Source organism: Venturia canescens, chromosome 3, assembly GCF_019457755.1.
Source record: "Venturia canescens isolate UGA chromosome 3, ASM1945775v1, whole genome shotgun sequence".
NCBI lineage: Eukaryota > Metazoa > Arthropoda > Insecta > Hymenoptera > Ichneumonidae > Venturia > Venturia canescens.
Window position 1 is genome coordinate 26,331,073 of NC_057423.1, and position 15,762 is coordinate 26,346,834.

Below are 15,762 nucleotides of genomic sequence, written 5' to 3' on the forward strand. Positions count from 1 at the left end.
ATGTCCAAGAAGATCGATCTTCTATCCTTGCCTAACGCATCCCGTCTCTCTACAAGGCCTTTGTTACCATCGCCCTTATCATCCATTGCTCCCTCTGTATCGCTATACCATAAAGCGCTCGTAAGATGCGAGGTCTTCGCGGCGTACGCGTAGTTCAACAGAGTTTCAATATAAGCTCTATAAGCATAAGCATTGTTAGGAGGAGACACAAGTTTTTGATTCAAAAATACATCGATCTGGCTGAACATTGAGTGTAGGAGATTATTGACAGGTCCTACATCGGGTGATACGCCCTCTAACCCCCCTGTCTTTTTATAATCTGGGGCATCTATCTTAACGCGTATACTTAGCATTGTATGCGCGAGATCAATGTACTCATCCCCCTGGCCTGGGACGACAAATTCTATCGGTGAATCATCCGTCAGCGATGAGATTGGTTTGTAGTATACAGAGTGTGTCCCCTCGATCGTTGTCTGGGTTGGCGGTAATGAAAATAATTCAAGCTCCGACTTAAGACACTCGCACGAGTGCGCGTGTAGGAACGCCATTTTTCAGAGTGCAGTTTAAGCAAAAATATCCGTCACTGTTCTTGGTTTCTTGTTACGTCTCGTGACGCGTGGTTTAGCCGATGATCTTCTACCTCTCACACCCTTCTTCCTCTTCTTAACACACTTCGTTCTTGCACCACCGCCGCCGCTTGAACGTTTTCGCGATTTCACCGCCTTTCTTTTCACAGAGTTGCGCCGTGATACGCTCCCCGCAGCAGAATGCACCAGTTTATTAATTTTGCTGCCTTTATAGCCGGAGCCCTTCATGAGCGATGTAATTTTTTCCTCAGCTTTACGCCTCAGGTTTTGCCCTGATTCGCGCAGGCGCGTTTGAAACGCTTCTCTCGGTTGTACACCGGAGTTAACGACATCAGAGGCCATGTTAATCCCCGAGCGAAGCGCCTCTCTACCAACAGTCCGAGCCCCCTGTTTCAAGAGAGGTATGATACGTCGATAGAGACCCCCTAAAAAACTTCCAATACCATGATCTCGCTGGTTTGGTGAGCCGATATACACACGGCTGATACCGCCATAGCCTGTTCGAGCCCCGCTCCCCGTTTGCATCTCGAAGTACTCGTCATAGTAATCCATTGTAGATACACCCAGGTCAGTCTATACGTTTGAACTGTAGCGTCACCGTCAGCGTCCCGTGCTCGAATGGTATTGGCTCGCCAAACTCATCCCTTATATCAATGGTTATTGTTTGAAAACTAGTATGTAGTAAGGGAATATAACGCGGTGGCGAGAAGCTTTTTATCCTCACAGAGCCGTAATTATGGGCATCGGCGATAGCAACAGGCACAACACGTAGCAATGGTGTGCGAACATCGCCGGTAATATAGGGCTCGCAGATATCGGTATAAACGTACATCATGTTGGGGGTCCCGTTGGCTAAATTGGCAGGCCTCTGAGCAGTGTATCCTCCACGGGGTACTACTACGCCTCCTGTTTCGGTGAACCCTAAAACCTTGCTCAGTACGTCGGAGAAAAAAAAGGTATGCTCCAGGTTCTTACAGGATTCGCAGACGCGCTTCACCGTCACATACCCGTTGCGGGCGTACTTGAATTTCAAATGGCCCGTGACATAAGGTATTTCATTAATAGCCTCGAGCAATGTCCCTATGCTGTGGTATACACCGGGTGGCACACAGACGTTATCTTCCTTAAAAGCAAAAGCCGTTGAAACACCGGTCGCCAACTCGCGCTCGATAGGCACGTACTTCACCGGGGTACCAGCCGGCTGCCTCGTTGTCACACTCAGGAGGTTTCGCGCGCCATCGACAGGTACGTACTTCGTTGAGATACCAGCCGCCTGCTCCGTTGTCATATTCAGAAAGTTTCGCTTGCCATCGGTAGGCACGTGTAAAATGGTTGCGGGTATATGGATCTCAGCTAATGAAACAGCCCAACTACCGTGAAGAGACATACGCTGCGGTAGATGTGTGGTATACCGTGTTGTTACATTATCGGGATAATAATCCATACTACTATTGCTAGGCAAAACCATGTAAAACTCGTCAGTAGACTACATACAGGTATGGCGCCCCCCACTCCTATCCCCACTCCTTCCCCCACCACAACACCTACCCACTCCAAGCTATTTTTTCCCACTCCACAGGTAAATAGCTTGGCGGACAGGTGTGAGGGGGGAAGGAGGGGGATAGTGTGAGAAGTACCATACCTGTATGTTTTTCTACTTTTTTCTTTTTTTCTCTTTGGGAGTAGTGGGTCGAATAACACTGTTGCATACATTTATATTTTTTTTATTTTTCACTCATATTCTAAATACATTAATGGTTTACAAAATATTTAAAAGAAACCCGCATATTTATTAGGATTACAATATTGTTTATGGAGTTAACGCGCTGCATTCTTTTATCTACGCGTACAGCACCGTTGTGTACAAGCAAATCTACGATCCGTGAAACTACCACCACCACCACTCATCATATCATTTTTACGAACACTGTTATTTATCCGACGGGATGCGAAGGCTTTATAATATTGACGCACTATTTCATCATTTTTTCGGGGATTATCAGAGAAGAGATTGTTGAATTTATCCATACCAAAACCACAAGACATAAGGTGCAAAAAAATAACACAAAATTGGCCACAAACGTCTGAAGAATCACTTTGGAGTTGCTTAACGTTGAAACGGAAGAACTTGCAATTTCTCCGGAGTCGTTCGAGGTGTTGTGGAATGATTGGTGGTAATCCGTAACTATCGAAGTACCATCCGCTTCCATTTCGATCGATGTACATTGCGATCCAGTGCTCGCCAGGTTTTGAGTGTTCATCTGTATTCACAATTATTCCAGCAGGCCTTGTCCAAGTACGAGGAATTTCATCAGCCGGAAATACTCCAGTAGTCGCAATCGGTAAATAACGTAGAGCGTCTCGAATTTGTTGTGTGTTCATGCTCCGTTAGCAAATTGAAGAATGGTGAAAAGATATACTTTTTCACTTTATATCTGAATTCATAACAGATGCATATCGCAGATAATGCTCATGAATAGTTTCTATTCCTTCAAATGAGAACTTCGGTTTGAGGAAAATTTATACAGGGGAAGCAACTCATAAATGAATCTTCACTCTTGTCGTCCGTTTCTGGATTTTTTTTCTCCTCCTCTGGAAGTACGGTGACAGGTACTTGATTATTCATCCGTAGGATAAATTTTTTCAACATGAGAGCCTGCGTTAATGCACAGCGATTCGTAGGCTTCACAGCACCCAAACTATGTCGTAGACATCTACTGCGTGACGTGGATAATTTTTTGAATCCTGGGCATCCCCATTCCGGTTTTTCGAGATCGTTGATTTCTCGCGTAATTACATGGCTCAATAAATCGGCTTTTTCGTGACCGCGCGTCCAAATAGTTTTTGCATGCCGTGCTATTTCACGCAAATTGGCATAAAGTTGTTTACAGGAGACATCGCCCTCGTACCATTCCAATCCATGGTGATGAAGAGTCAAAATTTGATTCTCGTGACGTATTATGCTGGGGAGTTCGTGGAATGCGTATGGAGGAGAAACAATCCAATGCATGGTGAAAGGTTGATTTAGAGCAACGACGGCAACTTCTTTCGGTAAAAAACGATGCTCTCTATCACGCATTCCCTGAATGTCGATGATTATTTCCATTTTTTACGTCCGTACTGAACAGCGGCGCGCGATGAACTGACTTGTTTTCTCTCCAAAATCCAATTCTCCGTCGAAAAGACGAACGACGAATGCAGAGTAATCTGACACCTGCTTTTTCTTGAAGTTCAACCGCTGAAGTCAGCAATTACTTGACGCGAGGCATCGATCTCCAGAACATTATCATATTCTGCATATACTATACAATTTACAGTAGAAGCGAGTGCCTCGGCAAATCGTACCTCGATTCTCACACTTCCATGTTTCACTAAATTCCAATGCGAACTGGTATTCGCGGAAAGATCAGGTGTCAAGTCAAATGCGAAGAGACAATAACCCTTTGGATAATTTTCTCGATTGATTGAGTTACCCTCGTTCAAAAAATGTATTCCTGTACCAGAAAATAATGTATGATAGGCACCAATGTAAAGATTATTTTGGGTGAAATCAGGTTGCAGAGGTCGAGAAGGTACTTGCGCCCCATCCACATATAATGAGAGGTAATTGATTTTATAGTTTTGAAAATTGAACGGATTCATTTGAACGTTTCCATTATATGCTCGATTATCGACAAATCCGATTATGATTCGTTTTGGAAGTTGCCCAAGCACGATGTTGTCAATCGTTTCTCCATGCACTCCTCCATGTAGCGAAATGGCTTTAACTTCAACGCGTGTAAGAGGGTATTTTGCTGTTGTTTTTGCCAATGCACGAGCATGAGAGAGTAAAACTCCTGGTGCAATTTTTGTTCGTCTTACTAATAATGTAGCTTCGCTTATATTCAAGCCACATGAAATATCCGGTTGAGAGCTCATTAGACAAAACGAGTCTCTTGCTCTCACAAGTCGCAGACGCATTTCTACACCATTTAAAAGGAAACGTTCTTGATTGAAAATATTACAATGTAAATGTCCAATTAAATCGACTGTTTTTCCAGCTGATAGTAGTTTTGCTCTTTCTCGCAAGCCGATATTATTTTTAAAACTCGTATCATCCATTTTCCCTGGAGTATCATCACTCCATAAAACGGAAGTCAAGTGAGATTTTTTGGCCGCAGGCCCATAATTTAACAATGTTTCTATGTAAGCACGGTATGCATAAGCGTTATTCGGTGGTGAAACGAGTTTTTGATTTAAATACACATCCACTTGATTAAACATGGAGTGTAGTAAATTGTTTACAGGGGCAATTTCTGGTAATTCCTTGGGCGCATCTTTCGATCCTTCAGCTTGCAAAGAGGTAGATGGAGTTTTTATTTGCACACGAAGACTTAACATGGTATGAGCGAGATCGATGTACTCATCGCCTTGTCCGGGAACGACGAATTCTATCGGAGAATCATCTGTTAGAGAGGAAATAGGCTTATAGTGCACCCAATTTGATCCCTCGATCGTAGTTTGCGTAGGTGGTAGCGAAAAAAGTTCGAGCTCAGATTTTAAACATTCGCGTGAGTGTGTATGTAAGAAAGCCATGTTCGCTGTATTCCGAACGATCTCTTATGCAAATATATCAGCTACGCTACGATAATTTCTCCTTTTTTTCGTCGTTTTCCTCCGTTTGTTAGTCGGTTTCTTCTTAGTTTTCTTTTTCGTTTTAGCGCTTTTCTTCTTTTTCTGAGCGGTTCGTCTCGTTCCACGGCCACTGAGAGAATGACCAGATGACGCTTTTTCCCTCATTTTATAGCCCGCGCCCGTCATTAATTTATCTATTTTTTCCTCAGCTTTCCGTTTTAAATTATTACCAGATTCGCGTAGTCTGGTATGAAATGATTCCTTCAAATTCATATTATTTCTGACGACATCAGATGCGATATTGGCACCTGTGCGAATAGCTTCTTTTCCGATCGCAGCAGCTCCTTTTCGTAGAAGCGATAATACACGACGAAAGAGTCCTCCCAAAAAACTTCCGATTCCGTTTCCTCGTTGGTTTGGGGCACCGACATAGACGTGACTGATTCCACCATAGCCGCGACGGCCATATTTCAGCAGAGCATCCTCGTCGTCGAAGTAATGTTCCATCAGTTATTTATTGTAAGCGCTTAAAATATAGCGTCACGGTCAACGTCCCCTCCTCGAATGGAATTGGTTGTCCAAATTCGTCTCTTATATCGATTTCGATCGTGTGGATTTCATGGCGTATAAGAGGGATGTATCGTGGAGAAGGGAAGTGTACAGTTCTGTTCGCTCCATAAACATATTCATCTTCGACTTCTATGGAAACTTTTGATAATAATGGTGCTTGGACGTCTCCAATTATATAGGATTCGCAAATATCTGAGTATACGAACAGACTATGCGGGATTGCACGAGCTAGAGACGCAGGGCGATAACCTTTATACGGATGTTTAAAACTGATACCTTTTCCCTCCTCAGTAACTTCACCGAATCCTAATATTTTTGCAATCGAAGGAGACATACGAAACCCGTGGTACCTCGGCTCATCACATTTTCGCGAAACTTTAACGTATCCATTATGTTCTTGGGTAAATTCTAAATGTTCCATTATACAAGGTAAATTATTTATCGTATCAAGCAAAGTGTTGATAGTACGATACACGCCGCTCGGAATAATATCCGTTTCTTCTAAACGTTTACTATGATCACTGCGACCAGATTTATCATAATCACCGTGTTCAAAAGTTACAGTATGCGGAGTTCGCAGAACGTGATAGAAACTCATTGGATAACTTATTTCTTTGACAGCTACTCCCCACACGCCATCTAGGTGAAGATGGCGTGGTAACTTAGTGTTGAATTTTGTAGGGGCATTGCTAGGAAAATATCGTGTACTGCTGTTACTAGGCAGTACGACGAAGAAAAATTCTTTGTCTCTAAAATTCATTTTGCAGAGTCAGCAATTTTAGAATTTCGTTATTCCGAACGAACGCGAGATAATTCTTGCGAGTAAAAGATTCCGTCAATGGGCTCGTTGTTTAAATCGTGTAAAATATATACGACTGGATGACGGTTCCTTGATATTCGCTGTATTTTGAATATCTCTCGAGTCCATCCACTTTCGTAACCTTTCGCGAACGCGGCTTTTGCACTACTGATACGCACCAAGTCTCCTACACTGTATTTAGGCAATTCAATATTTAATTTTTTTCTCGAAGAATTATATCGGTGCGCGAGATTTTCACGAGCTAGGCTAGCATTTTCTAAAGTCACTTCAGAAGGTCGCATTCGTGTGCCAGAGTGACGCGTCTGATTGTACGCATGTGCGAATTTTTGCAAAACATCGATATAACGCTTGTTTCGCGTGTATGTAAAGTATCGCCACATTCGATTTTTAAGTGTGCGATTGAATCGTTCAGCAATCGATGCTTTGATATCGGGATTACGCGCTGTACGGAAATTAATTTTTTTTTGTGCTAAAAAATGTTGGAATGGAGATCCCGTGAATTCTCGTCCGCGATCTGTTTGTAAAAGAAGGGGAAATCTAGGATTTGAGCGTGAAAGTACCCGTGCAAACCCCTGAGACACACTTCCGCATGTTTTATCACGCAGCGGCTCGATCCAGGCAAATTTACTCAACACATCGATTACAACTAAAATATATTTGTAGCCATCGTTGTATGTCGCGATAGAACGGAGGTCCGCCAGATCAGCTTCCCATACATCATCAATATTATTCACATTATACGTACGTCGAGGAAATCGACGTCGGATGAGCCGATGTCTGGTATAAGCGTCTTGAGTCTCTAACCACGGCTCGACTTTATTTTTGTCAATACCTTTTACGTTTTTCAAATTTTCAGCGTTAGAAAAGGATGCAGGGTGGGAGGGATTATAATAGATCGATTTGAATCGTTTCATAGTTTTAACGATCTCCAAATAATTCGTTTTTTACTCGAGCGGCCACGTCCTTGTTGAAACCCAGTTGCGTCCGTCTCCTCGTACTCACTACTACTTGTATCTGAAGTTATATCAGCAATCTCTGGGGAGATGACGCGTTTGCGGGGCGTTGATGCTTCGATGATTGTAGGCTCTTGAAGTACCTCAGGGTTACCAATAAATTCTCGAGGCATCTGTATCTTTCGGAGATGTTCAGCGAAATGAGCACGACCCGTCGGTTTAACTCGTTTTCTAGCACGCATCGCATCATTGATGAGATCAACAATATTGGAATTAGGAATTCTGGTACCACCTATAGATACCACGCCGTTCGCATCCCAACTCATTCTTTTTGAGGGTGAGGTATTTCTATGAAGATTGCGCAATAACATTTTAGCCTTTGGGTGAAATTTTTTTGGAACACTGTCGATAATAAGAGTGTCGTTTAATCGCGATCTCATCTCAGCTGATTGTTCCGATGTATCATGATCTTCATCCGCTTCCATTTCATGTTTTTCCGAAGTTTCATCCGTTTTTGCGGAAGTATTCAATTTATTTTTCTCATCGTACTTTGAATGTGAAGTGAGATTCAGATATCTATGTAAAATCTGTAGATATGCTGTCGATTTATCTCTATCACTAGCATACGATGTAGAATTCAAAATTTCAGCCATTTCGGAGTCCAAACGAGAAAGAGGAGTTCCCCTCGTTTGAACACTGCTCAGAGATGTTGTTAGAGGAGGAGAAAGCGTTTCGTCAGTGGATTTCTGTTGTTTTTCTCCAAGACGATGTAGATTATCATGTGGAATGAGAACCATTTTCCTCGCGTGTTCCATGCTCAAAATATTTCAATACCGGAACAAGGAGAAGCTTGAGAAAAGCAGTACAGCGATTGATGATGAAACGTCTTTTAGTTTTCCAATTTCCTCGTTTTTCAGCTAAGCGGCGAATCAATACTGCATATTTTCGCAGCCGACGTCTTTCACTAGTTTTGAGGTTCACATTACCGAGCAATACATTGAGCGCACATTCACAGATTATCCGGATTAATGCTGGTTCGATTATTCGTAAAATCTGACGTAGTTGATTTTGTGTAAAGTAGCAAAGTGCTCGTAAAATTATAACATGTTTTTTACCGAGACTTCCTCGCGCTGCCATTACAAACGCATTACTGGAACATCGCGAGATGTGTCGCGCGTTTTTATTTCTTTTTTTGGTAAATAAACGTAATTATATTGGTCATCAGGAAATACGCATGCGCGAAATCGGCAATTATCGGGTGTCGATTGTTTGAGATCGAGTAATAAATAGCCATGAGGGGCAGACGTAGCATCAAAATATACTTCTTGCAAAAAACGAGGATTTTCTGGATAAACCTGCCTGGCAAGATGTTGTATTTGGGCGCGGTCTCGAGGATTTTTAAAAATAACGATATAATTCGTGTTTAAAGAAATATCTCTCTGTCCGCGTCCTTGATGAAATATGTTTTGAGTTATGAAAATGACGCTCAGATTTTTATGACTCCCCTTTGTGAATAAATCTACAATGCTATTATTTGAGGCCTCACGCATTAAATCATCGATCACAATAAGTTTAGGACGCTGATCTGCTGAATAGTCACCAGATTGCGGTAATCCCTCGCGAAATTCGATTTTATTACCATACTCTGAATAACCAGGTTGCCATTCAGAGTAATAAAAAAGTATTCGATCGAAACGAACGTCAGCCATTTCGTGAATGTATTTGAAAAATTTTTTTACGAAAAAAGTTTTGCCACAACCAGTAGGCCCGCAAATTATGGAGGTCCATGGATGTTTCCACCGCGGATCCATAATGAGAAATGATTGTCAAAATCGAATGCTTTATATTTATATTCGTTCACGTTCATAAAAACAAGAATAAAAAATGTTAATCTGAATGACTTTCTTAAAAAGTAACCTGATTTTTTTTTTTCAATTAACTTTTGGAATAACAATCAGAATTATGTTAATAAACAATAATTATTACTCTTCGTTCATTATTATTTATACTAGCTATTTTTTTGAAAAATCTCATAGTCTTCATTACCTTTTTGGAGTGTGAGAGATCGCCTTTTACCTTTTACTTCTCAGCATAAAAATAATAAGGAAATAACAGACAATCTTCTGAAGAATTCATTATTCAGACATGCTAAGAAATAATATCCGTCCTTCGGAAGAATTCAAGATAACAACTGTAGCGAAGCCAGGTCTTTAAACCTGAGGTGTAAAATAGCTAGCCGCGAGATAATGTCCAGCCTTCGAAAGAATGCGAAGTGTCAGGTGTAATGGAGTAAGGCCTTTTTACCCACGATGCAAAATGAAGCCCTGTGGATGGTAGAGTAGAACAAGGTCTCTTTACCCTACACGCCAGAGCTAGACGCAAAATAATATTCATTTTCGAGAGAATATGGAATTCCGTTGTGTCACCGCAAAAACTTTATCTTCTAAGATGGAAAAAGAAGGAAGGCGCAATTTATTTCCGTAAACATACATAAAAATAAAGTTCACCATTTTTATTAAACGTTATCGCAGTATTTTTTTCATTACAAAACTGTACATAATTTTTCTTATTATAAAATTAAACAATAAAAATATGATAATACTAATCCCATTTTTTTCTTTTTTTTTACACCCTATATTAATATTTTATTACTCAATTCACATTCATACCGTTGTTCGAACAAAACCGTAGGGTAGGGTACAATATTCTCTATCCTGTTGACGTTTTACACTCACTGGGGCGCAAGACTTAGTTTCTTCGCGTGAAATTACATGATGGAATTCGGTACGTCTTATTGCATCGAATTTCAAAACGATTGGTGCACTCCTTTCTCCCGTCACAAATGAGCGAATCGTTTGATAATTTATTTGTTGACTATTTTGAAAGTTCAACGTGATACCTTTAACTTTACATACTTCTACAGTGGTACCATCAGGTTTACGCACAATAAAAGAATAGAATTTTGGTCCACCCGACACAAACGAAGTGATGTATGAACCATCTCCGTACGCACTTAACTCGTCAGTCAGATCTCCGAGAAATTGTCCGACGGGAGGCTGGTATTCATCACTTCGTTCGTGACTTACATAAATGCACGAGTCGGTGTCACAATACAACACGCGACGACCAAGTCCCTCCAAATATTCATACAGTTTGAGCCGCGCCTGTGCTGTCGTGTATGCAGCAATTACAACATTAGCTGTAAGCGATGGTCGAATAGCCTCATCAGAGTTTTTGTAATTTACGTACATAATTCTATGATTTACAGGTAAGATTCCTGTAATTTCAATTTCTGGACTTGTTAGTAAATCCATGAGCTCTACACGCGTAGAAATAATCAAAGTATTAGTTTGATTTTCACGCTGTCCAAATTTTCCCCAAAAAGAATTGAGAGCGAGTTTATTTCCTCTCTAACAGATGATTCTCCGATAGAATTCGTCGTTCCCGGACAAGGCGATGAGTACATCGATCTCGCTCATACCATGTTAAGTCTTCGTGTGCAAATAAAAACTCCATCTACCTCTTTGCAAGCTGAAGGATCGAAAGATGCGCCCAAGGAATTACCAGAAATTGCCCCTGTAAACAATTTACTACACTCCATGTTTAATCAAGTGGATGTGTATTTAAATCAAAAACTCGTTTCACCACCGAATAACGCTTATGCATACCGTGCTTACATAGAAACATTGTTAAATTATGGGCCTGCGGCCAAAAAATCTCACTTGACTTCCGTTTTATGGAGTGATGATACTCCAGGGAAAATGGATGATACGAGTTTTAAAAATAATATCGGCTTGCGAGAAAGAGCAAAACTACTATCAGCTGGAAAAACAGTCGATTTAATTGGACATTTACATTGTAATATTTTCAATCAAGAACGTTTCCTTTTAAATGGTGTAGAAATGCGTCTGCGACTTGTGAGAGCAAGAGACTCGTTTTGTCTAATGAGCTCTCAACCGGATATTTCATGTGGCTTGAATATAAGCGAAGCTACATTATTAGTAAGACGAACAAAAATTGCACCAGGAGTTTTACTCTCTCATGCTCGTGCATTGGCAAAAACAACAGCAAAATACCCTCTTACACGCGTTGAAGTTAAAGCCATTTCGCTACATGGAGGAGTGCATGGAGAAACGATTGACAACATCGTGCTTGGGCAACTTCCAAAACGAATCATAATCGGATTTGTCGATAATCGAGCATATAATGGAAACGTTCAAATGAATCCGTTCAATTTTCAAAACTATAAAATCAATTACCTCTCATTATATGTGGATGGGGCGCAAGTACCTTCTCGACCTCTGCAACCTGATTTCACCCAAAATAATCTTTACATTGGTGCCTATCATACATTATTTTCTGGTACAGGAATACATTTTTTGAACGAGGGTAACTCAATCAATCGAGAAAATTATCCAAAGGGTTATTGTCTCTTCGCATTTGACTTGACACCTGATCTTTCCGCGAATACCAGTTCGCATTGGAATTTAGTGAAACATGGAAGTGTGAGAATCGAGGTACGATTTGCCGAGGCACTCGCTTCTACTGTAAATTGTATAGTATATGCAGAATATGATAATGTTCTGGAGATCGATGCCTCGCGTCAAGTAATTGCTGACTTCAGCGGTTGAACTTCAAGAAAAAGCAGGTGTCAGATTACTCTGCATTCGTCGTTCGTCTTTTCGACGGAGAATTGGATTTTGGAGAGAAAACAAGTCAGTTCATCGCGCGCCGCTGTTCAGTACGGACGTAAAAAATGGAAATAATCATCGACATTCAGGGAATGCGTGATAGAGAGCATCGTTTTTTACCGAAAGAAGTTGCCGTCGTTGCTCTAAATCAACCTTTCACCATGCATTGGATTGTTTCTCCTCCATACGCATTCCACGAACTCCCCAGCATAATACGTCACGAGAATCAAATTTTGACTCTTCATCACCATGGATTGGAATGGTACGAGGGCGATGTCTCCTGTAAACAACTTTATGCCAATTTGCGTGAAATAGCACGGCATGCAAAAACTATTTGGACGCGCGGTCACGAAAAAGCCGATTTATTGAGCCATGTAATTACGCGAGAAATCAACGATCTCGAAAAACCGGAATGGGGATGCCCAGGATTCAAAAAATTATCCACGTCACGCAGTAGATGTCTACGACATAGTTTGGGTGCTGTGAAGCCTACGAATCGCTGTGCATTAACGCAGGCTCTCATGTTGAAAAAATTTATCCTACGGATGAATAATCAAGTACCTGTCACCGTACTTCCAGAGGAGGAGAAAAAAAATCCAGAAACGGACGACAAGAGTGAAGATTCATTTATGAGTTGCTTCCCCTGTATAAATTTTCCTCAAACCGAAGTTCTCATTTGAAGGAATAGAAACTATTCATGAGCATTATCTGCGATATGCATCTGTTATGAATTCAGATATAAAGTGAAAAAGTATATCTTTTCACCATTCTTCAATTTGCTAACGGAGCATGAACACACAACAAATTCGAGACGCTCTACGTTATTTACCGATTGCGACTACTGGAGTATTTCCGGCTGATGAAATTCCTCGTACTTGGACAAGGCCTGCTGGAATAATTGTGAACACAGATGAACACTCAAAACCTGGCGAGCACTGGGTCGCAATGTACGTCGATCGAAATGGAAGCGGATGGTACTTCGATAGTTACGGATTACCACCAATCATTCCACAACACCTCGAACGACTCCGGAGAAATTGCAAGTTCTTCCGTTTCAACGTTAAGCAACTCCAAAGTGATTCTTCAGACGTTTGTGGCCAATTTTGTGTTATTTTTTTGCACCTTATGTCTTGTGGTTTTGGTATGGATAAATTCAACAATCTCTTCTCTGATAATCCCCGAAAAAATGATGAAATAGTGCGTCAATATTATAAAGCCTTCGCATCCCGTCGGATAAATAACAGTGTTCGTAAAAATGATATGATGAGTGGTGGTGGTGGTAGTTTCACGGATCGTAGATTTGCTTGTACACAACGGTGCTGTACGCGTAGATAAAAGAATGCAGCGCGTTAACTCCATAAACAATATTGTAATCCTAATAAATATGCGGGTTTCTTTTAAATATTTTGTAAACCATTAATGTATTTAGAATATGAGTGAAAAATAAAAAAAATATAAATGTATGCAACAGTGTTATTCGACCCACTACTCCCAAAGAGAAAAAAAGAAAAAAGTAGAAAAACATACAGGTATGGTACTTCTCACACTATCCCCCTCCTTCCCCCCTCACACCTGTCCACCAAGCTATTTACCTGTGGAGTGGGAAAAAATAGCTTGGAGTGGGTAGGTGTTGTGGTGGGGGAAGGAGTGGGGATAGGAGTGGGGGGCGCCATACCTGTATGTAGTCTACTCTCGTCTTTCATTTTAACGCCCGCTGTTTAACCTGCTTTGTTTGCACTCTCGATAGCTCGGGCTCATAAAATATACCATCAATATCCTCGTCGTGGAGATCGCGCAGGAAGTATACCGCAGGGCAAACGCCGGACGACACACGGTGAATCTTGAACAGCTCGCTACTCCAGCCACCTTCGTAACCTTTTGCAAAGGCCGCCTTCGCGCTACTGATACGCACAATGTCACCCACCTTATATTTAGGGAGACAATGCTCTGGTCTTTTGTATCGCTGTATCAGGTTATTCCGAGCCTTAGCGGCTGTAGCAAACGTCACTGAGACGGGCTTCATTTTTATAGCGCTATGCGTAGAGTTGTTGTATGCTGAAACAATGCTCTGTAGAACGTCGAGGTAGCGTTTTTGCCGGGAATACGTGAAATAGCGCCACATTCTCTCCTTCAGCGTTCTATTGAATCTCTCGACAATAGCCGCTTTGATATCGGGGTTTCTCGCAATGCGAAACCGTATGTCTTTTTTCTTTAGGAGATCCTGAAATGCAGCACCTACGAATTCTTTACCTCTATCCGTCTGCAGATAAACGGGTGATCGACCGTTGCTATTTTTCTTAGACAAGATGAGATTAAACGCTTTAGCCACAGATGCGGCAGATTTGTCGCGTAGAGGTTGAACCCATGCGAATTTACTGAGAGTGTCTATCACAACGAGTAGATAAACATAGCCGTCGTTATAATCTTTAATTGAGCGAAGATCTACCAGATCAGCTTCCCAAAAATCATCAATGTTCCGTACGTTATAAAAACGTCGCGGAAAGTGCTGTCGCACGGGTTTGTGTTTCGTGTAAGCATCCTGTCCCTCAAGCCACTGCAGCGCCTTCGTTCTGGATACTTTTTTCTGACGTGCCAGACGTAGCAGTTTAGCAGCGCCTGAAAACGATGCTTCATGGGATGGATTAAAATACACTTTTTCCAACGTTTTCATATTTATAATTTGAGGTTAGCCCAGGTTACATGTCTTTTCTTATGATATTTATTAGGATAACCGTTGCCGCTCTGCCCTGCGTTATCTGATTTGCTATCGCGGCCGCTGAAGAACGGCGACTGACTCGTCGCACCTGTACTGTCGCTGTTTGTACTGCTGTTGCTGCTCTCCTCGAGCTGCGACGGTCGTAGCGTTGAATTGGCCCTTGTCTCCTGCCACAGCGCGTCATTGCCGATGAACTCCCGCGGTGTCTGTATTGCTCTCAGAAATTTAGCGAAAGCACCACGCCCAGCCGGTTTAGATATTTTTCTAGCTCTCATGGCGTCGTTCACAAGATCAACAATATTCGAGCCCTGAATAGGGCTACCCTCAATCGATACGACTCCTCCGGAATCCCAAGAAAAATTGCTGCGTGGCGCGTCATGTAAACGGCGGAGCAGCAACTTCGCTTTAGTGCGATATTTGGCTGGTATGCTTTCAATTATGACGGAGTCGTTCATCCCGTTGCGAGTTTCTCCTTTTTCACTTTTATCATAATTAGGCGTCGTTGCATGGTCGTTCTTCATAAGATCGCTGTGTTGTCGAGCTCTCTCGTCATCAGAAAAATGGAGATAACGCTGTAGCACAACCAGGTACGCTGTCCATTTTTCCCTCTCATTCTTGTAGGTATTAGAGTTCAAAATTTCATTCATCTCCGCGTCCAGTCTGGATAATACGGTATCAGTAGATTGTGGCGGTTGGGCCGAGGCGTTCCAGCCGGCCGTTGGCTGTCTCTGGTTTTGCATGCCCAGCTGTGCCACATGCTCCTCAGGGATAAGAACCATTTTTCTCGCGTGCTCCATCATCCCCGTCCGCC

General features: G+C 41.9%; 2 protein-coding genes across 2 annotated transcripts; one reads left to right on the forward strand and one right to left on the reverse strand.

Annotated features, from left to right (window-relative positions):
• Window positions 1-3,818: 3,818 nt before the first annotated feature.
• Window positions 3,819-5,162, reverse strand: LOC122408516 (uncharacterized protein F54H12.2-like). Its single transcript, XM_043415310.1, has one exon. The coding sequence runs from the start codon at window positions 5,160-5,162 to the stop codon at window positions 3,819-3,821; it is 1,344 nt and encodes a 447-aa protein (XP_043271245.1).
• Window positions 5,163-10,318: 5,156 nt separating this feature from the next.
• Window positions 10,319-12,175, forward strand: LOC122408517 (uncharacterized protein F54H12.2-like). The gene is made up of 2 exons (XM_043415312.1): window positions 10,319-10,328; window positions 10,962-12,175. The coding sequence occupies exons 1-2, from the start codon at window positions 10,319-10,321 to the stop codon at window positions 12,173-12,175; spliced, it is 1,224 nt and encodes a 407-aa protein (XP_043271247.1).
• The last annotated feature ends 3,587 nt before the right edge of the window (window positions 12,176-15,762 follow it).